This window comes from Hemiscyllium ocellatum, chromosome 9 (genome assembly GCF_020745735.1).
Source record: "Hemiscyllium ocellatum isolate sHemOce1 chromosome 9, sHemOce1.pat.X.cur, whole genome shotgun sequence".
Taxonomy (NCBI): domain Eukaryota; kingdom Metazoa; phylum Chordata; class Chondrichthyes; order Orectolobiformes; family Hemiscylliidae; genus Hemiscyllium; species Hemiscyllium ocellatum.
In genome coordinates this window covers 104,113,429-104,135,663 of record NC_083409.1, presented here as the reverse complement: position 1 = coordinate 104,135,663, position 22,235 = coordinate 104,113,429, and the positions used below count along the sequence as shown (strand labels likewise).

Below are 22,235 nucleotides of genomic sequence, written 5' to 3'. Positions count from 1 at the left end.
CTCCTCTTCAGTCCATGCTGGGTGACCCTCATTTTGAGCTTAGACTACTAGACTGAGCCTCAATGGGGAAAAGGGAAACAGTGTCTCAGCAAGTCCTCCATCAGGACCTTGATGGATTTCAGACATTGCAATGAAATTGGCTGCTGTTTCCCAAAATACCAGAGATTATAGGCCCGTTCAGCTTGACCACTCCTCATAAGATGGCCGCCTCATCCCTGAATGCAACCAAAGACTTTTTGTATCAACTCCCAAGATAGTAATTACAACAAGTCTGCTTTATTCTTCATATGCAAGAAAGGTTAATATAATTACCTTAATTTAATTGCTTGCTATACCTGCAAGTTAACTGTGATGCACGCATTGGGCCCTCTGATTTCTCACCCTTATTTTGAAAATAAAGCTGCTTTATTTGTTATTCCCCATATTATATAGGCTGAATACCTTTCAGCCTATATCCTTTTTATGCCATCCTGCTCCCCTGGGATTTGTGTTTAGAACAAGGAATGCATGAGAAAAGTTTAATCCTAGAATCCCTACAGTGTGGAAACAGGCCATTTGGCCCAACAAGTCCACACTGTCCCTCCGAACAGTAATCCACCCAGACCCATTCCCCTACTCTAACCCTCTACATTTACCCCTAACTAATGCACCTAACCTACACATCCCTGGACACTGTGGGCAATTTAGCATGGCCGTTCACCTAAACTGCACGTTTTTGGATCATGGGAGGAAACTGGAGCACTGGAGGAAACCCACACAGACATTGGGTGAATGTGCAAACTCCACACAGACAGTTGTCTGAGACTGGAATTGAACTCTGGTCCCTGGCGCTGAGATGCAGCAGTGCTAACTGCTGAGCCACTGTGCCGACCTGCCCTTTGAGCAATGAAAGATTTTTAGCTTTTAGATATATATTATTTTTCCATGTGTAATTGGATTGCTCTTTCATGAAGCCAGCACAGGCATAATGTGTTGAATGGATGCATACTGCATGATCATTTATATGTTGTGTGTGTATTAGTTACATAGACGTGTGTGTGTGTGTAATATGCATGTAATGTATATGTTCTTAGTAAGCTCATTTGATTTACAGTGCAGTGTGATGCCAACATTCTGTGTTCAATCGCTGTGCTTGAATCTAACGAGAGCGAGACTATGGTCTGAAAGGACTAAGGCGACTTGACCTTTTTATATGTCCTCTTTGATAAAGTATTTTATGCTTCAAAGATTCTGAACCGTTTTTCTCTCCCTTTTGATGATTTCAACTTGTTGTTTGCTGATTCCCCAAATGAATGAATTACTCTTATATGATTCACTTCTTCATAACCTTGCAGTTTATGTTTTGAAAAGCTGTAAATTCTCTGTTTAGCTTCTTTGTTTCTCTAGAATTAACCCAATAGTCACCTTTTCCCAACTTGGTCACCACCCTAAGTATATCAACACTGTCTGGTTTCCATTGCTTTAATGTCTTTTCTATAATTGGGATGCATTTTTCTCTCTCTGTCTGTCCCTCTCTGACCCTCTTCCCCCCCCCCTCTCTCTCTCTCTCTCTCTCTCTCTCTCTCTCTCTCTCTCTCTCTGTCTCAGTGTGTCTCTCCCTCTCGCTCGCTCGCCCCCTCGTCAATCTCTCTCTCTCTCTCTCTCTCTCTCTCTCGCTGTCTGTCTCTGTCTGCCTCTCTGTCTGTCTGTCTCTCTCTCTCTGTCTGTTTGTCTGTCTCTGTCTGTCTCTCTCTCTTGCTGTCTCTCTCTCTCTCTCTCTCTCTCTCTGTGTCTCTCTCTCTCTCTCTCTCTGTCAGTGTCTGTCTCTCTGTCTCTCTGTCTGTCTTTGTCTCTCACGTCTGTCCGTCTCTCTCTGTCACTCTGTTTGTCTGCCCCTCTCTCTGTCTCTCTTGCTGTCTCTCTGTCTCTCTTGCTGTCTCTCTGTCTCTCTTGCTGTCTCTCTCTCTCTCTGTCTGTCTCTGTCTATTTCTGTCTCTCTCTGTCTCATGCTGTCTGTCTCTGTCGCTCTCTGTCTCTGTCGCTCTCTGTCTCTGTCGCTCTCTGTCTCTGTCGCTCTCTGTCTCTGTCGCTCTCTGTCTCTCTGTGTGTGTCTTGCTGTCTGTCCCTCTGTCTCCCCCTGCCACTCTGTCCCCTCCTCTCTCTCTCTGTCGCCCTCCCTCCGTGTCTCCCTCCCTCTCCGTCTCCCTCCCTCTCCGTCTCCCTCCCTCTCCGCCTCCCTCCCTCTCCGCCTCCCTCCCTCTCCGCCTCCCTCCCTCTCCGCCTCCCTCCCTCTCCGCCTCCCTCCCTCTCCGCCTCCCTCCCTCTCCGCCTCCCTCCCTCTCCGCCTCCCTCCCTCTCCGTCTCCCTCCCTCTCCGTCTCCCTCCCTCTCCGCCTCCCTCCCTCTCCGCCTCCCTCCCTCTCCGTCTCCCTCTCCGTCTCCCTCTCCCTCTCCGTCTCCATCTCCCTCCCTCTGTCTCTCTGTGTGATTGTAATTCCACTGACCAGCTTATCATTACTCCTTTGTTTTTACTCTGCTTCTATTTATAGAGCACTGGCTATTTTTCCACCAAGTTCTTCCTGTCTAAAACTAATAAAGTGAGGGTGGGAGGCTTCACTTATCTAACTGCAGCTGCACCTCAGTTTGTGAATATTTTGTTTCTGTTTCTATGAAGAATGTTCCAGAAGATCATCCACAGCAGTTACGTACTGTGATCACTTTGATTTCAGAGCTGCTTCTGTTTCATTGAATTTCCTGAGAGTCAGTTGTCAGAACTAAGTAGGGAACTGTTTGATATCACTTGCTTTGGTCCAGTTTGTTTGGTAATCGAGTATATTACCTGCTGCGCATGAGGATTGAAAATAAGCTACTGTGACCTTCAGTTTTCCTTTAGTCTTTTATAATGTGTCTTCAAATGATAAATATTATTAGATTTTTTTATTGCAAAGCAGTTGTGCTCAAGCACTGTAATATCCAGACGCAGCGAGTTATATCCTTGAAGAATGGAAGTGAGTGATCAGTTCCATATGTTGCAGCCCCCTGTCACTTTAGATCCTGTTGAGCTTCAAATGATCAGGCTCCAGCTCCTCCATCCCCCAACCTTTGTCTGAGTTATTTCTATTGTCTTCCCTGTAATATGAAACATGGTTCCATTTGTTTCAGCACCTGTCAGCCATGTCCAGGAGATGGCTATTCTTTCAGTCTGACTCAACCTGTGATTATTGGTAGGCTGTTGAACTGCTGAAGCATCACAGCAGACCCATTCCCGCACCTTTCAGTTTGAGGGCATAGAACTGTGTTCGGTGGGGCTGGGGGACAAGTCCCATTCTTTTTGCTTGCTGAAAATGACTTTACATTTCCCACTCTCAATTTCCCAGGGTTAAGAAAAACTGAAGATGCACCTATTTAGATGAGTGTTCCATTGCATGAAATCTTTGAGATTTCTATATGGAGAGAATAGGTATTCTTGCTTAAATCTTATGCATATATTGCATTTTAGTACTAACACAAGCAGTGTGGTGCATTCCCAATTGTGTAGTATGTATCAGTATCTATTATTCTCAGGTCACATATAGCTTGTTTAAGCAATTTAGTGATCCCTGTACTCAAACCTCGATAAGTCAGCGCAAGCCCTTCTGCCCATGCTGACCCCTTGTAAGGAAGTAGTTATTAGAAATCCTGGTAAGTCTTTTCTAATGTCAAGTGCAAACTGCTTTCTCTTTTGCAGGATGACGAAAGCATTCCACCTTCGTTTCGCCACACGGCCGAATACAAAGAACTGATGAGCTTGAAGAAACTGAAAAAGCAGAAACTGGAGATGATGCAGGCAGAGAGTAGTTTTGTACAGCACATCGGGTTCAAGGTAGGTAACAATCCCAGGGATGTTGGGATAACGTCTGGATTTGAATCCCTTTCAGCCTATTCTGAGATTATGCGATAGTTCCATTCCCACATTATAAGAAAATGGTGTAGTAGCAGCGCCATTTAAACCAATGGGACCAGGATCATGTAAGTTTCAGTATATGTCAGGAAAGTTCACATTCTATAAAAATCGGTAAACAAGAGAATGAGAGGAATAGATAGAGTCAATAGTCAGAGACTTTTCCCCAGGGCAGGATTGACTGGTACGAGGAGTCATAGTTTGAAGATATTAGGAGGAAGGTATAAAGGAGACGTCAGAGGTAGGTTCTTTACGCAGAGAGTTGTGAATGCATGGAATGTGTTGCCAGCGGTGGTGGTGGAAGCAGTCATTGGGGACATTTAAGCGACTGCTGGACATGCACATGGATAGCAGTGAGTTGGGGGGGTGCATATTTTACATTCGGATTAAACCTCGGCACAACATCGTGGGCCAAAGGGCCTGTTGTTGTGCTGTCCTTTTCTATTTCCTATGTTTAAATTCTTCAATATCGTTGTATCCAATTCACATTGAAGAGAAGCGCGTTTTAGCAGAACCAGCTGTACGTGGAAGTCAAATAGTGGTGGAACTTGTTTGCTGTATTGTGTTGTTCAGTGAACATTAGGATTCTAGTATAATTAAATTGGAAGGAAAGGTACAGTGTGGCAAAAGATTAGTTGACAACCAGAGTCATGGTAAAAGTTTTAAAAGCCAACAAAAGACCACAAAAAAGTAGCAAATAACTTAGAGTCATCGAGATATACAACAAGAAACAGACCCCTTGGTCCATTTGTCCATGCTAACCAGATATCCTAATCTCATCCCGTTTGTCAGAATTTGGCCCATATCCCTTTCACATCCAGATGCCTTTCAAATGCCGTAATTATATCCACCTCCATTACTTCCTCTGGCAGCACGCCCCATACATGCACCACCCTCTGCATGAAGAAGTGGTCCCTTTTAAACTTGAGAATAAACCAGCAAGTATTATAAAACTCTGCGGTATGACTGGTTCTTTAAGTATATGAGAAAGGAGGAGGAAAAGGGCCAAAGTGATCATAGGTTGCTTAGAAAGTGAGGCTGGGGAGCCAGGAAATTGTAGAGGAGCTGAGTATTTCATATAAGTCTTCACAGTAGATTAATAGAATTCTGAAAATGCCAAGCACAGAAGCAAAAAGTGGGAAGGAAGTGAAGGGTGAATGAGAATAAAGGGTACAGGCAGAAAGCAGAAGCAGGGTCATATTGAATGGTGCAGCAGGCTTGATAGGTTGAATGGCTTCCTTTTGCTCCTATTTTCTATAACTATCACCAGAAAAAAAATTAATAGGAACTCATGGGGCTAAAAGGTGTGATGGGTTGCATCCTATGATATTAAAGCAAATAGATAATAAGATAACGGAGGCATTGGTGATAATTTTCCAAGTGTCTTTAGACTCTGGGGGAAAAAAAAATTCTAGATGATTAGGAAAACATTGAAAATAACACTGTTATTCAAAAAGGGAAGGAGACAAAAAAAACAATACACTTAACCATATGGCATTTAGCTTAACACCTGAAATTGGGAACAAGCAGGTCAAATGAGTGGGACCTTAGCTGATTTAATTTAGTTTAAAATATTTTTGCAGAGTGGAAAGTGTTGGTGAATTTCAGATATAGGTCAGAAGCAAGCATTTTAAGTTGTTTGTTAAAATAATTGAGAAAGAAGGCAGTTCAATGACCTCTACTCCCATCTTTTTAATTGATAGTGTGACAACTGTGGCACAGAACCAATTCTTGGATTACGTTGGCATTGTCAGGACTGCCCACCAGAGAGCTCAGTTGATTTCTGCGACAGTTGTTCAGACTGGTAAGTTACTGTGATTGCAAGACATTAGTGTTCTATGTGAATGCTCCTAGTTACATAATTTATTTTTAAAAAAATTTATGGACAAGAAACAAGCTGATTCCTATTTGGCCGTGCGAGGGTGGTGATGAAGCCAAAGTCCACCCATGGTGCTGTTTGGAAGGGTGCTGCAGGCATTGGACCATGTGACAGTGAAGAAACAATGGTCTGTCTCCCAAGTCAAGATTGTTTATGGCTAGGAGTTATTGATCATGATGTTGGATCTGCAAGGTGCTGTTAAAGGACTGGTTGCAGTGCATTTTGAAGGTGGTATATGTGGTCCAGGACGTGAATGTTCAAGGTGGTGGATGGAGTGCCAATCAAGAGGGCTGTTATGTCTGAGGTGGTGTCGACATTGCTGAGTTTTTTTGGGAGCTGCACTCATCCAGGCTTGTGGTGAATACTCTATTACAATCCAGACTTATTAAATGCTATGGGCCAAGTGCTGGAAAATTGGATCAGAATTGATTGTGTTGAAGACCTCTCGGGTGGCACAGTAGCTCAGTGGTTAGTACTGCTGCCTCACAGCACCAGGGACCCGGGTTCAATTCCAGTCTTGGGCAACTGTCTGTGTGGAGTTCATTCTCCCTGTGTCTATGTTGGTTTCTTTGGGTGCTCCAATTTCCTCCCACAATCCAAAGATGTGCAGGTTAGGTGCCCATACTGCTCAGAGATGCGGAGGTTAGGTGCAATAGTCGGGGTAAATGTAGAGTAATAGGATAAGGGAATGGGTCTGGGTGGGTTAGTCTTCGGCGGGTTGGTGTGGACTTGTTGGGTGGAAAGGGCCTGTTTCCACACTGTAGAGATTCTAGGACTCTATGGTAGACAGGTTTGGGGGATTTGCTTCAGAAATTTCAGCTTCCGAGCAGTTCTTTCAATCACTGTATTTATGTGGCACGTCCGATTCAGTTCCTAGTCCATTGTAGCCCCCAGGAGTTTGATAAAGGTGGACTCGTTGAATGTTGCGCGGACTGTTGGGCATTACAATGTGAGAGAGTAATGTGCGTAGAGATCCATGATCTGACAAAGAGGATGAGGACTGACCTACAAATTTTAATAAATGTATTTCTTTACTACCTGGTTGAAGTCTAGCTAGAAATTTGAATGTCACTTTCTGTGATTATTTTGCCCTTTTCCATGAATGTCTGTGAACTTAATAACAGGTTTTGGGTAGATGATCTTTTGTAAGAGATTTTTGACAAAATGTCTGTGAAATATCAATCTGTCTCTCTCCAGGCAGAGCTGCCTCCTGTTTTTACCACTTACTTTTCTCTTGTTCCCAGCATTTACATACTCATTTTCTGTTATCTATTCTTATTGAGTTACCTGCTTGAAATGGCTTTCAGTTATTTGCATTGTGTACTTCAGTGAGCACTCCGAGATACACCTTCGAAACTTGCAATTCTAGTGGTAACGTTGAGTGATTTGGACAAAACGATTCCAGGATTCACAAGTATAGCATAATGGATCGATAATTTTACATCCTGTCTTCTAAAGATGGGTGAAACGTTTTGCCGGTAACTTCCAGAAGAAGGGTTGATCTCTTGAATCACACTAACTCCTCACAGGGGGCACTGAGTAGTCAGGGAAGCAACTGCTAGCCTCTGAGGCCACATTAGACTGAATGAAAGACATGGTTAGTCACTGGCAGCTATCGTTGTTCCAATCCCAGATTCCATTTGGGGGCTTTTGAGAGGTTAAGCAGAGGATTGATTCCATAAATTTAAATCCTATTCACTTGAATAAGAAGATAGAAGGCAATGTGATCAAGATGTTTAAAATGTTAAAGATTCAACAGGGTTGATGCAGAGGGAGGATCACTTGGAACTTCTTCCACTAAAGGGAATTGGATATTTTAAATCCTCATTCCTCAAAAGGACACCGATGCTTGTGGTCAGTTGGAACTTCCAAAATGGAGTGTGACCTTTTGATAGGCTAGAGTACCATGCGTTACAGAGGAAGGAACTGTGGAATAGCAGGGAGATTTCGAAAGCTGTGCGCGGAAATGAATGAAAACTAGTGAGCAGATATAAATATTTATCTCCAGGAATTGTGAAAAGCTCTCATTAGGCTCCATGCTGGAGTAGTGTGTTCGGTTCTGGGCACCTCCCCTGAAGCATATCCTCATCTTTGTAGTTATCGTATGTATTCTACAAGCAGTTGGGGTTAACGTGTTTAAAGAGCAATTTCAAATCTCACCAAGTTGTTTCATTGTCTTTATTTTGTTTGTTCCTCCACTTCTTTAGCCTGTATGAAACGGAGACTCACAAAGCTGACCACCAACTGGACCCTGTCTATAAGGCTGAGACATTTCTGGACAGAGATTACTGCATGTCTCAGGACACCAGTTACAACTACCTTGATCCGAACTACTTCCCAGCAAACAGATGACACAAAGGGCAAAGTTGGGGAGGAAGAAAGAAACAGACTCCCGGAGGGAGTTGACTCTCCGTTCTTCAGTGCATTGCAAAATCAGGCTTCATTCGTTGATTCCTTGCACAGATCGAAAGCGTCCTGCTGCTGTTCCAAAAAAATAAAGTCAGTGTCCGCAGGTGAGCTTCAGTGGGTCCCCTCATTGACTATGACCCTGAGCTGCCCGCGGCCCTTTACAAGTCATTCAACAGCAGGTGAACATTCCTAACGTACAGTGGGTTTCCTTGAGTTGCCTTCCACGCACTCTCCTCTGTTTGTCTGTCTCATGCTCTCTCTCGCTCAAAGTTCTGTTCACATCTGTTGATGGAAATGGAGGAGGAAGGGAAGGCACAGCAGTTGCAAAACTGCGCAGGCCCAATTATTTAATTCCAAAGGCAAGATCAGTTTCTATGACAAAGACTGTACTCTTAACCATAATATGATGTAGATAAATGTCTGTGTAGGCGAGTATTTATGGAACCACGATACGTTAAAGTTTCCTATTATGTTGTGTAGTGTGTAGTCCTAGTGCCACGAAAGGGAGCTACCTTTTGTTGTTGGAATGAAAGTTCTAGGTTTTACACAAGAGAAAGTTGAATTTAACAAACTAGTAAAATTGACTGTAGCGATGCAGGTTAAGATCCTGAGCATTGAACTTGCCTAACACAATCAGCTGCTTACTCCCGAAAGGCCTCATGCCTTCTCAGCCCTTCTCCCGAGCAACCGCGAAGCACTACGTGAGGCAATGAATGCCAGGGCAATAATGAAGAAATGTGGATGTGTTGTCCCTTCACACCCAATGTCACGTCTCTTCCAACCAGCCTCCGCCTTCTCTCCTGCCCAACAAAACAAAACTGCACGGAAGAAGTTTGAATACAAGTGAGTCGTCAGTGAAAGTGTTTTTAGATGTAATGTGATATAAAACGACTATGTAATGTGTACTAAAATATGGTGAAAAAAGTACAGTGGTAGCAACAGTGTACATCACTTTATATAAACACACCTCCACCAACTTCAGAATCAAATAGATCCCTCCCTCTCACTCCCCCCCCCCCCCCTTTGAAATGAGAATTGTCCCCACAACTCATTAACAAAACTGCCTGTTAAAGATAATCAAGTATTATAATAAATTCCCTTTTTTGTAGTCTGCACAAAAGCTCCAATTGCTGAAAGATTGTATTTTTACGATGTATTTAAATGATTGATTGATACTAGTCAGCGGTGAGCACTGGGTTCAGCTGCAAACTTTTATACTAGTAGTTGTGCATTGATTAGAACATTTTTGTACGGTTTCAGTTTCTGGCCTCATATCTGTGTGTATGCAATATGTTCTTATACAGATCTGTACAACTGTCAGGAGAGCTGTGAGAAATAAAAAAAACCATGTGAAACTAGTCTCCTTTTGTATTACAGTCCCTCTCTTCAGCTCACGGACTTAACACCTAATTAGATAACCTATTGTGAAGCAGATTTATATTGGCTGGGTGTCCACTGCAATAAAATTCACTCATGGTTTTCATGCTCTGAATTGAATGGAAAAATTATCTTCAATTTGCTTTAACCGTGAGGAGAAAATGCTTTTATACGAGTGGCCTGTCACACTCCAGCGCACTCCTGTACGAAGCAATACTTTGAAATTCGAATACTGTGGCTCCGAATGTAACTGGAGCAGCCACTTGAGCCAACAACCTCCCACCAGCAAGCAGCACGCTAGCCCAAGGCAGAAGGCTGACCATTCAGATCCCACTCCAGTGTTGTTTCATTTGTTCATGGAATTTGCACTAGAAAATAGAACATTGCAGCGCAGTACATGCCCTTCGGCCCTCGATGTTGCATCGACCTGTGGAACCAATCTGAAGCCTATCTGCCCTACTCTATTCCATTCTCATCCATTTGTTTATCCAATGACCATTTAAATGCCCTTAAAGTTGACGAGTCTACAACTGTTACAGTCAGTGCATTCCATGTCCCTATTACTCTGAGTAAAGAAACTACTTCTGACATCTGTCCTATATCACCCCTCAATTAAAAGCTATGTCCCCTCATGCTAGCCATCATCATCGGAGGAAAAAGGCTCTCACTGTCCATCCTCTCTAACCCTCTGATTATCTTGAATGTCTCAATTAAGTCACTTCTCAACCTTCTTCTGTCTTAACAAACATCCTCAAGTCCCTCAGCTTTTCCTTATATGACCTTCCCTCCATACCAGGCAACATTCTAGTAAATCTCCTCTGCACCTTTCCCGAAGCTTCCATACCCTTCCTATAATGTGGTGACCAAAACTGTACACAATACTCCATGTGCTGCCGCACTGAGTTTTGTACAGCTGCATCATGACCTCATGGCTCCGAAACGCAATCCCTCTACCAATAAAAGCTAAAACACCAAATGCCTTCTTAACAATCCTGTCAACGTGGGTGGCAACTTTCAGGGATCTTGGTACATGAACACCAAGATCTCTCTGCTCATCTACACTACCAAGAATCTTACTTTTAGCCCAGTACTCTTTATTCCTGTTGTTCCTTCTAAAGGGAATCACCTCACACTGTTCCGCATTAAACTCCATTTGCCATCTCTCAGCCCAGCTCTGCAGCTTATTTGTGTCCCTCTGTTACCTGCAATAACTTGATGTCATCTGCAAATTGACTACCTATCCTTCTATGCCCTCATCCAGGTGATTTATAAAAATAACAAACAACAGTGGACCAAAACAGATCCTTGCAGTACCCCACTAGTAACTGAAATCCAGGATGAACATTTCCCATCAACCACCACCCTCTGTCTTCTTTCAGCTAGCCAATTTCTGATCCAAACCGCTATATCACCCTCAATCCCATGCCTCCGTATTTTATGCAATATCCTACCATGGGGAACCTTATCAAATGCCTTACTGAAATCCATATACACCACATCAACCACTTTACCCTCTTCCACCTGTTTGGTCACCATCTCCAAGAACTCTATAAGATTTGTGAGGGATGACCTACCCTTCACAAAATTGTGTTGACTAACCCTAATCAACTTATTCCTCTCCAGATGATCATAAATCTTACCTCTTATAACCTTTTCCAACACTTTTCCCACAACCAAAGTAAGGCTCACTGGTCTATAATTACCAGGGTTGTTGCTACTCCCCTTCTTGAACAAGGGAACAACATTTGCTATCCTCCAGTCTTCTGGCACTATTCCTGTAGACAATGACAACATAAAGATCAAAGGCTCAGCATCTCCTCCCTGGCTTCCCAGAGAATCCGAAGATAAATTCCACCTGGCCCAGGGGATTTATCTATTTTCACACTTGCCAGAATTGCTATCACCACCTCCTTGTGAACCTCTATCCCATCTAGTAGTCTGTATCTCAGTCTTCTCGACAACATTATCGTTTTCCATTGTGAATACTGACGAAAAAAATTCATATGGCACCTCCCCTCTCTCCTTGGACTCCACACACAACTTCCCACTACTATCCTTGATTGGCCCTAATCTTTCTCTAGTCATTCTTTTATTCCTGATACACCTATAGAAAGCTTTAGGGTTTTCCTTGATCTTATCTGCCAGTGACTTCTCATGTCCCCTCCTACTACCTCTTAGCTCTCTTTAGGCCTTTCTTGGCTAACCTGTAACTCTCAAGTGCCCAAACTGAGCTCTCACGTCTCATCCTAACAAGCCGCCTTCTTCCTCTAGACAAGAGATTCGATTTCTTTAGTAAACCACAGCTCACTTGCTCGACTACTTCCTCCCTGCCTGACAGGTACATACTTATCAAGGACACGCAGTAGCTGTTCCTTGAATAAGCTCCATATTTCAATTATGCCCATTCTCCGCAGTTTCTTTCCCCTTCCTATGCATCCTAAATCTTGCCTAATTGCTTCATAATTGCCTTTCCCCCAGCTGTAAGTCTTGTCCTGTGGTATATACCTGTCCCTTTCCATTGCTAAAGTACACAGAACTGTACTCGCTATCACCAATGGGCTCACCTCCCTCCAAATCTAACACCTAGCCAGGTTCATTACCCAGTACCAAATCCATTGTTGCTTGCCCCTTGTTGGCTTGTCTATATACTTTGTTTGGAAGCCATCCTGCACACATTGGACAAAAACTGACCCATGTAAAGTACTCAAACTATAGTATTTCCAGTCAATATTTGGAAAGTTAAAATTCCCCATTACAACTACCTTGTTAGTCTCACTGCTATCCAGAATTATCTTTGTTATCCTTTCCTCTACATCTCTGGAACTATTCAGAGGCCTATGGAAAACTCCTATTAGGGTTTCCTATTTCTAACCTCAGCCCATACTACCTCTAGACGAGTCCTCAAACGTCCTTTCTGCCACCGTAATACTGTCCTTGACTAACAATGCCACACCTCCCCCTCTTTTACCATCTTCTCTGTTCTTACTGAAACATCTAAATCCTGGAACCTGCAATAACTGTCCCTGCTCTATCCATGTCTCTGAAATGACCACAGCATCGAAGTCCCAGATACCAACTCATGCTGCAAGTTCACCCACCTTATTCCAGATGCTCCTGGTGTTGAAGGAGACACACTTCAAACCACCTTTCTACTTGCTGGTACACTCTTGTGACCTTGAAACCTTATTTATGACCTCACTACTCTCAAACTCCTGTACACTGGAGCTACAATTCAGGTTCCCATCCCCCTGTTGAATTAGTTTAAACTCTCCTGAAGAGCATTAGCAAATTCCAACCCACCCCCACTCCCCAGGATATTCGTACCCCTCTGGGCCAGGTATAGACCATCCCATTTGTAGAGGTTCCACCTAACCCAGAATGAGCCCCAAATCCAAGTATACAAAATCCTCTCTCCTGCACCATTCTTGTAGCCATGTGTTCAACTCCTCACTCTCCCTATTCCTCACTTCGCTAGCATGTGGCATGGGCAACAAATCAGAAATAGTAACTCTTTGTTCTAGCACTAAGCTTCTACCCTAGCTCCCTGAATTTCTGCCTTACTCCTACTCCTACCTATGTTGTTGGTGCCCATGTGGACCACGATTTGGAGCTGCCGTTCCTTCCCCTCAAGGATCACAAACCCTGGCACCTGGGAGGCAACATACCAACCATAAGTGTCTCTCATCCCCCTAACTATGGAATCCCCAATCACTAATGCTCTGCTCATCTTCCCTTGTAAGCAACAGGGACAGCCTCTGTGCCCGAGACCTGTACTCCATGGCTTACAGCTGGTAAGTCGTACCCCCCTCCACCCCCCGTAACAGCATCCAAAACGATATAATTGTTATTGAGGGAAACAGCCACCGGGGATCCCTGCACTGCCTGCCAGTTCCCTTTCCGTCCTCTGACCGTAACCCATCTGCGTTTTTCTTGCACCTGAGGTGTGACTACCTCCCTGTAACTCCTCTCAATAACCCCCTCTGCCTCCCGAATGCTACGGATTTGCTCCAGTTCCCTATTGTGATCTTCGAGGAGCTGGAGTTGGGTGCACTTCCTGCAGATGTAGTCAGCAGGGACACTAGTGGTGACCCTGACCTCCCACATTCTGCAGGAAGAACATTCAACTGCCCTCATCGCTAATTCCCGTTATCCTAAATTCTCAAAGAGACTGTAGAAAAATAAAAGAATAAAAAAAATCTAGTTCCTTACCAATCTAGCACACGGAACCTTTTTTTTGGTTAGAGGCGGAGGATGGGTGGGAAACAATACCTAAGTAGTGTTGTGGGTAATGCAACCACCCAAATACCTTACTTCATTTACTCAACAATCCCGTGTCCGCTCCTGCTCAGTGTGTACTCCACCTATTCATGAGGTAAGATTTTAACTCAGTGATTCACCTTCCCATCAGCCCCCTGCTCGAAGCTCCCATTCTTCTTGCTGCTGAAACAAAAAAAAACTCCACTGTGTTAGCAAAGGTGCATTGCTCTTAAGCCGACTGTGAACAGTCTGTGAAATTGAGTTGACCTTCGGTTCCATTAATGGAGGAAATTCTGAAGATTTCATCCCAGTGACAATTCAAGGAAGGGACAAGTATATGTTTCAAGTCAGAGTAGTATGTGACTTGGAGAAAATTTGCGGATGATTATGTTCCCATGTGTTGCGTCCTTGTGTTCCTAGGTGATAGATGGAAGTTGCAGAGGAATCTTGGTGAGGTATTGCAGAGCATCTTGTATTTAGTATTCATGGCGTCTTGTGTATCAGTGGTGAAAGGTGACGTGTAAGATGGTGAATGAGTGCTGAAAATGCCTTGTCCTTTTCACCTTTTTGAATTTCCAGAATATTCATGCAGGCAAAAAGCTAGTGCCATCTGGATGGTGGAAAGATTGGGTGACTTAACAGGCGAGAGATTCAGTGCAGTACATTCAGCCTGTGACCTGCTTTTGTTGCCATGGTGTTTAAATGGCTGGTCCTTCAAAGTTTCTGGTCAATAATAATCTCCAGAATGTTGATGGTTCAGGTTTCAACAGTAATATTGAAATTCAATGTGAGCAGAAGGTGGTAACTGGCTGGGTTGGATTTGTTGATAGGACATAGCTGGGAGATTTCTGCTTTATCAGATACATCAGATTCTGTCAAATGCTGCCATAATGTTAAAGGCAGTCATTTTCACCTTGGAATTGGAATTTGCATCCAGTTTGCATAAAGGTGCTCCATGTGTTCTGGAATGGAATCCAAATGAAGCATTGGTGGGTAGATTATTGTTGGGTAAGTTCTGCTTGACAGTACTTCACTGCTAGCACTTTACTAATGGCTGAGAATGAACTGATGAAACAATGATTGGACAAACTGGATCTGTCCTTTTATATTACCTGGACAATTTGCCACTTTTGTCAGATAACTGTCAATGTTGTAGCTGCACTGAAGCACATTGGCGAATTCTGGTGTATAAGTTTTCAACGCTGTTGCCTGGACATTTCAGGACCTTCAATGTGTTGAGTATAGCCTTTCCTTGATATCATTTGGAACAGATCAATTTCTGTGTTGCTGAAGACCAAAATTTTATCACCTCCATGACATTTTGCCAACTGAAGATGATTACAAATGCTTCTGCCTTGACGTTTGCATTTGAAAGTTCGGCTCTGCCATTATTGAAGTTAGGGCTGTTTATGGAGCTCTTTTTATTGATAATTGTAGAGACATAGCATAGACACAGGCCCTTCGGCCCAAACTGGTCCATGCCGACCAAAATGTCCATCCATGTTAACCCTGTTTCTCCTCGCTTGGCCCAATGCCTTCTAATCCTTTCCTATCCATGTATTTGTCCAAATGCCTTTTAGTTGTTGTAAATGTACCCACCTCAACCACTTCCGTTGGCAGCTCATTCCATATGTGTACCACCCTATGTTAAAAAAAGTTGCCCCTCATGTTCCCTTTTATTCTCTCCCCTCTAACCTTAAACTGATCCCCTCTAGTCCTTGATTCCCCAATCCTGGAAAAAAGATTTAGTGCATTCGCCCTGTCCATGCCTCTATGATCTTATGGACTTTTTAAGATCTCCCCCCTCAGTCTCCTATGCTCTAAAAAAGAAAGTCCTAGCTTGTCCAGTCTCTCCCTATAACTCAGACCGGTAAGTCCTGGTAACATCCTGTAAATTTCTTCTGCACTCTTTCCAGTTTAATAACATCCTTCCTATAGCAAGGTGACCAAGCTAGAACACAGTATTGCCTCCATGTGTGGCCTCATCAATGTCCTGTACAGCTGCAACATAACTTCCCAACTTCTATACTCTGCCCTGACTGATGAAGGCCAGTGTGCCAAAGCCTCCTTCACTGCCCTGTCTACCTGTGACTCCATTTTCAAAGCCACATGCACCTGAACCCCAAGGTCTCTCTGTTCCACTACACTCTTTAAGGCCCTACCATTCACCATGAAACTCCTATCTTAATTTGACTTTCCACAATGCAAGACCTCACACTTATTGTTGTTTATCTTTCTTCATGGTTGGATACAGCAATTGTGCAGAGCTTTAATTCTAAGTCCTTTATGTATGGGTTCCTCCTAGCACAGCCAACCCATTTTCAACTATTTACACTTATTACTACCTTGCATTTTTCTTTTTCTCTCTCTCAACTTATCAATAGCATTCTTTGCCTATCCATTTTCTCTCTCTCTCTCTTTGCCCGTGGGCCTCATCTCCATGTACTCTATTCACTTCCCTCACTACATCATCGGTATAAATATCAGCCTTTCCCAGCTATTCTGTTGAGGGGTAATTGGATTTGACATGTTAACACAGTCTTTCTCTCTACAGATGCTGCCAGACCTGCTGAGTTCCTCCAGCACGATCTATGTTCAGTCTGAGCTGTTGACTGTGGGATCACTTCACGTTGTTTATGACACACCTTTTCTTTTGCTTCACATGGAGGTGTGATGCAGTTCTCTCAGGTTGCCAGCTCATTTTTAGATGTGCCTGGTGTTACTCATGAAGTCCTCCTCCAAACTCATTCCAAGCAGAAATCTGCTTCCTGGCTTGATGGGAATGATAAAGTGAAAGACATGTCAATCCTGTAGTTAAAGAAAGTGAATAAATACAATTCCATGGATGGCCTACAGTGCCTCATCGATGCTCACTTTTGAGATGTTCATCCTGATTCTCTGTGACTTGGCATTGTGAGAGTCCTACAGAACATGAGCACATATCCAGGCTGACATTACAGTGCAGTATTGCTTATATTCAGGCAAGATATTAAATCAAGGTTCTGTCAGTTCATCTGCTGCATGCAAATAATTACACAGCACTTCTGCCAAGGAGAGGTGAGTATAGACAGCATAGTTAGTAAATTTGCAGATGACATGAAACTTGGAGGTGGAGTGAACAGCGAAGAAGGTTACCTAAGAGTACAGGGGACCTTGATCAGATGGAGTTTAATTTGGATGAATGTGTGGCGCTATATTTTGGAAAGACAAACCAGAGGCAGAACTTAAACATTTAATGGTAAGGTCCTAGGGAGTGTTGCTGAACAAAGAGACCTTGGAGTGCAGATTCATAGCTCCTTGAAAGTGGAGTCGCAGGTAGACAGGGTGGTGAAGAAGGCGTTTGGTATACTTGGTCAGTGCATTCAGCAGAAGCTGAGAAGCGTTGTTGTGGCTGTACAGGGCATTGCTTAGGCCACTGCATTTAATTCTGGTCCCCCTGCTATAGGAAGGATGTTGTGAAACTCAAAAGGGTTCAGAAAAGATTTACAATGATGTTGCCAGGGTTGGAGGATTTGAGCTATAGGGAAAGGTTGAATAGACTGGGTCTGTTTTCCCTGGAGCTGAGAAATGACCTCATGATAAAATCATGAGGGGCATTGATAGGGTGAATAGCCAAGGTCTTTTCCCCAGAGTAGGGGAGTCCAGAACTAGAGGGCATAGTTTTAGAGTGAGGGGGAGGAGAATTAAAAGGGACCTAAGGGGGAGCCTTTTCACACAGAGGGTGGTACGTGCATGGAATGAGCTGCCAGAGGAAGTGGTGGAGGCTGGTACAATTACGACATTTTAAAGGCATCTGGATGGGGATGTGAATACAAATGGTTTAAGAGGGATATGGGCCGGGTGCTGGCATATGGGACTAGCTTGGGTTGGGATATCTGGTCGGCATGGACAAGTTGGACCGATGGATCTGTTTCCATGCTGTACATCTTTATGACGCCAAAAGAGGGAGTTATCTTATTGTCTTTTGGCGTTTTGTGGTATATAAATTGCTTAATTTTCCTAATTTATCAGCCTGTATATATTTAAAAGTACTTCACTGAGAAATCCTAAGTCATGATCAGCTTGATATAGTGCAAGTCTCTTCCCTTTTTCAAACTAGTTGTGAATCAAGCAAGATTAACTTTACGAGTAACCATCTGGTTGCTGTATGCATCATGTCAGTCCTGCTGTCAAGACTCCCATTTAGATTCAGTAAAGTACTATTTCCCTACTGACACTGGCTGTTTGTTGCTTTTGAGAAATCTGCAGTGTACTTTATCATACATTTTATTAGGATCTGGAGACAAAAAAGCAATGCCCAAATCTCTCCTCAGGGCAGCACTTGCAACCATCTGGTCTCTTGAGTTATTTTTGTCTGGGTCTGAGCTCTTAAGATTTGTTTCAAAGCTCTTTACTCAGCGCCATAGATTTCAGCTGTAGCTCGGTGGCTGCACTGGTGCCTGCGATTAAGGAGGTCTTGGTTTTAAATTGGACTCAAGTAATTTAAGCATATAATCTACACCAATCTCTCAGTTGAAATGCTGCCTTTCAGATTGACACCACAATTTGAGACTATCTTCTCAGTTTTAAAAAAGCAATATTTTGAAGAAAAATTGGGAAGCTGGCCAATAGTTAACTCCCAAAGCAAAACAATTAAAACACCTTCCTGTACTCAAAAATCTTAAAAAAAAACACTATGGATGCCTGAAATCTGACAAAAGTAGAAATAGCTGGAAAAACTCAGCAGGTCTGGCAGCACCTGTGGAGAGAAGACAGTCAGCGTTTCACATCCAGTGATCCTCTTCTGCTGTCTGCAATTCTGGCTGCTTTTGTGTTCGGCATGACAATAGTAATTGCACTTCAGAATGTACATAATTAGGTTTGCAATATTCTGAAGTCATTCAAGGTTCTGTATAGTTGCAAAGTCTTGTTTTACTTGTAGTTTAAACTGTTGTACTGTCCCTCTGCACTTGGAAAACATTGGCAGTTTTAAGACTAATCTGTGTCTCCTGGACTAATCTTAACCTTCACAATGACCTTGAGTTTCAGTTTATTTTGGTCTCCTGGTCACGTGGGTGTTTGGTAGGAGGTTGTGGAGTGTGTGTGTTATTTTAAACAGGCATAAGGCGGGGTCAATGGTTTCAGCCCTTGTCAGTTATTGCTAGTAAAGTTTACCTGCACTCTTTGCAATGCAAAGGTATTTTATTGCAGTTTTCAATTATTAATGCAGACGATGGCTTTAAGCAGAAGTATTACTTAAAAGTGAGACTTTTGTTGAAGATTTTAAATCTTGCTTTCATACAAGCTAGAGTCTCGTGCTTCTCATAAATGACTCGAATACTAAATTATAAATGGTTGTTCTTCTGTTGTGTAAATACAATCAGGGGAAAAGGATGTTGCTTGCCTGGTGAGTTGACTTGGGCATAACCACAATAAGAACAACGGGGGCTTTTCTCCTGTGCTGTAAAGTGTTCTGATCATTTGAAATTTGGCAATCTCGCAGTTGGCCTGATTAAACGTAAGACAAATATCTTCAATATATCTCTCTCTTCAGTGACATTTAAGATATGTATGCCCAAGCGACTGTTTAAGCAGAAGTGTAAAAATGTCATGAGGTAAATTCCCGTAAAAAGGATATGTATTATCACATGCCTTCAAATCGCTAACATTATAGATTGAAACAATATTTTTAAAATAATGTTTAATAAATTCACAGTCACAAAACCCATTTTTCCACATTTTAATTTCATGCAATTAATGCGGAGTGCTTCTTAATCAGACTTTAAATTATCCTTCCTAAGCCAGTCTACCTTCACTGCTCAGAGGTGGCATTTCTCTACATTAAAGATAAGTGAGAGTTGTTCCTGTAACTAGATGACTTTTATTCAGACAGCATAGACCTAATGAGCTGAATCACCTCATACTGTGGGGTAACATTCCTTGATTCTAAAGTGTTATTTTCTCTTTTTTTGCAACTAAGGTTCATAGCTCCTTGAAAGTGGAGTCGCAGGTAGATAGGATAATGAAGAAGGCGTTTGGTATGCTTTCCTTTATTGGTCAGAGTATTGAGTACAGGAGTTGGGAGGTCATGTTGCGGCTGTACAGAACATTGGTTAGGCCACTGTTGGAATATTGTGTGCAATTCTGGTCTCCTTCCTATCGGAAAGATGTTGTGAAACTTGAAAGGGTTCAGAAAAGACTTACAAGGATGTTGCCAGGGTTGGAGGAATTGAGATGTAGGGAGAGGCTGAACAGGCTGGGGCTGTTTTCCCTGGAGCGTTGGAGGCTAAGGGGTGACCTTATAGAGGTTTACAAAATTATGAGGGGCATGGATAGGATAAATAGACAAAGTCGATTTCTCCCTGGGGTCAGCGAGTTCAGAACTGGAGAGCATAGGTTTAGGATGAGAGGGGAAAGATATAAAAGAAACCTAAGGGGCAACTTTATCACACACAGGGTGCTATGTGTATGGAATGAGCTGCCAGAGGAAGTGGTGGAGGCTGGTACGAAAGGCATTTGGATGGGTATATGAATAGGAAGGGTTTGGAGGGATATGGGCTAGGTGCTGGCAGATGGGACTAGATTGGGTTGGAATATCTGGTCAGCATGCACGGGTTGGACTGAAGGGTCTGTTTCCATGTTGTACATCTCTATGAGTCTATGATTAAAGTGTGAGGGCGAACTAATATCCAAGTCTTAAACAGTGACAATCTAGCCACTTCCACTGTCGAGAGAGTTCAACCAATGACCCGCCAATCAGCTGATTGGTGAGCTTTGGAGAGTATCTCGGCCTATCACAAGCCCAGACAGCAGTGTCCTCACTTCCCCAATTGGAGGGTCTGGACCCTGGAAAACTGTTGATCACACCAGCAGCTCAGTGGATCCAATAGAGTCTTTAGCTTCTCATTGGGAGCATGTTGCAGGAAAGGGGGGCGGGATTGGAGGCTTTCAAAGGTCACCCCTTTGTCCCTATTGTGGGTCTGATTCTCCACAGTTTGGGGCAATTAGAGGCCCCATCACTGACAGATTGCCATGGTCAGGCGAAAGTGAGGACTGCAGATGCTGGAGATCAGAATCGAAGAGTGTGGAGCTGGAAGAGCACAGCAGGTCAGGCAGCATCTGAGGAGCAGGAGAGTCAACGTTTTGAGCATAAGATCTTCAGGAATTTCTAATGAAGAGCATATGCTCGAAACGCCAACTCTCCTGCTCCTTGGATGCCGCTTGACCAGCTGTGCTTTTCCAGCATCACATTCTTCGACTCAGATCGCCATGGTTACCTAGTCAAGAAACAAGCCACTTAGCTTGGGGATCTGAGAGTTGAAGCCCCTAATGGGCCAATAATTGATCACTTAAGGGTCTTAAGTAGTGTCTTCAACGGATGTTCACATCCAGGACCTAATTGGTGAGCTAGGAAGGGGGCAAATGTCTCTAGGGTCAACTTGCCCTATATATTTCTAGCCACCTTCCAGGAGGGGAACATTCTACCCTAAGACTCAATACCCTGTGCTACTCAGGTCCTCCTACAGGAATCCATCCAAGGTCACGTGACTTGTGGTGTTCTCTTGGATAGAACGAATAGCTTCACCGATCTGTTGGAATACTTTGTCAGGAGTTTCTTCTGCATTTATCTGTAAAACAGAAGGCATTACAGTTTGCACAATTTAAAGACAAAAGCAAATTCAAATTTGTTAAGTGCACGCATTCATTTTCCTGCTCAAGTCAATGGGCAGCAATGATTGTTTGATCATCTTCATACCCACCTGTTCTGGAGATGTGTCACAACATCTCTGAACTGGTCAAATAGACAATATCTAAAAAAAGGGCTGAATTCTACAGTGAAAGTTAGCTTCTAGATTAGAAAAGGGTACAGAAGAGGAAGATGGCTGTGCTAAAGTATTGTTTAAAATAATACTATTTCCTCAGACCAAGTCTCACCTGTTCCAGGGGTGTGTAATAATATTTCTGCACAGATTGATTAGGAATTGTCTACCAATATCTCATGAAGGGCTCTTGAGGTATAGTGCTACTGTCCCCATCTCTGGACCAGAAGGTCTTGGTTCAGGTCTCACCTATTCCAGTATCTTGGGTGGTGTGACATATTTTAACATGTCTGAATAAGTTCATTCAAGAAAAAAAATACCACTAGCTCAGGTGGTGTCCATACCTTTACCTCACGTGAGTGAAGTCTGGGCCTTTGGACTTATAGGTTTTCAGATTTTTGATTGAAAAGTGAGCAGAGGGTGATGGAAGGCAGGCAGGAAAGTGGAGTTGAGATTCAACCAGGTCAGTTACGACCTCACTAAATGGTAGAGTAGACACAATGGGCAAATAGCCTGCTCTGGCTAAATCGTTTATTCCAGGACTTTAGTTGTAGCGTGTGTCTCTCTCTCCCTCTCTCTGTATGTGTGTGTGTGTC

General features: G+C 43.2%; 2 protein-coding genes across 4 annotated transcripts in view; one reads left to right on the top strand and one right to left on the bottom strand.

Moving 5' to 3' along the window:
• The window catches only part of zzz3 (zinc finger, ZZ-type containing 3), a 125,847-nt gene extending 116,276 nt beyond the window's left edge, over positions 1–9,571 (top strand). For both annotated transcript variants that reach the window (XM_060830626.1, XM_060830625.1), the window contains exons 10-12: positions 3,706–3,840; positions 5,622–5,722; positions 8,005–9,571. In XM_060830626.1, the coding sequence (XP_060686609.1) occupies positions 3,706–3,840; positions 5,622–5,722; positions 8,005–8,149 (381 nt within the window). In that variant the 3' untranslated portion in view covers positions 8,150–9,571. The remainder of the gene's footprint in view (positions 1–3,705; positions 3,841–5,621; positions 5,723–8,004) is intronic.
• Positions 9,572–21,049: 11,478 nt separating this feature from the next.
• ak5 (adenylate kinase 5) overlaps positions 21,050–22,235 on the bottom strand; it is an 87,540-nt gene continuing 86,354 nt past the window's right edge. For both annotated transcript variants that reach the window (XM_060829990.1, XM_060829989.1), the window contains exon 14: positions 21,050–21,447. In XM_060829990.1, the coding sequence (XP_060685973.1) occupies positions 21,340–21,447 (108 nt within the window). In that variant the 3' untranslated portion in view covers positions 21,050–21,339. The remainder of the gene's footprint in view (positions 21,448–22,235) is intronic.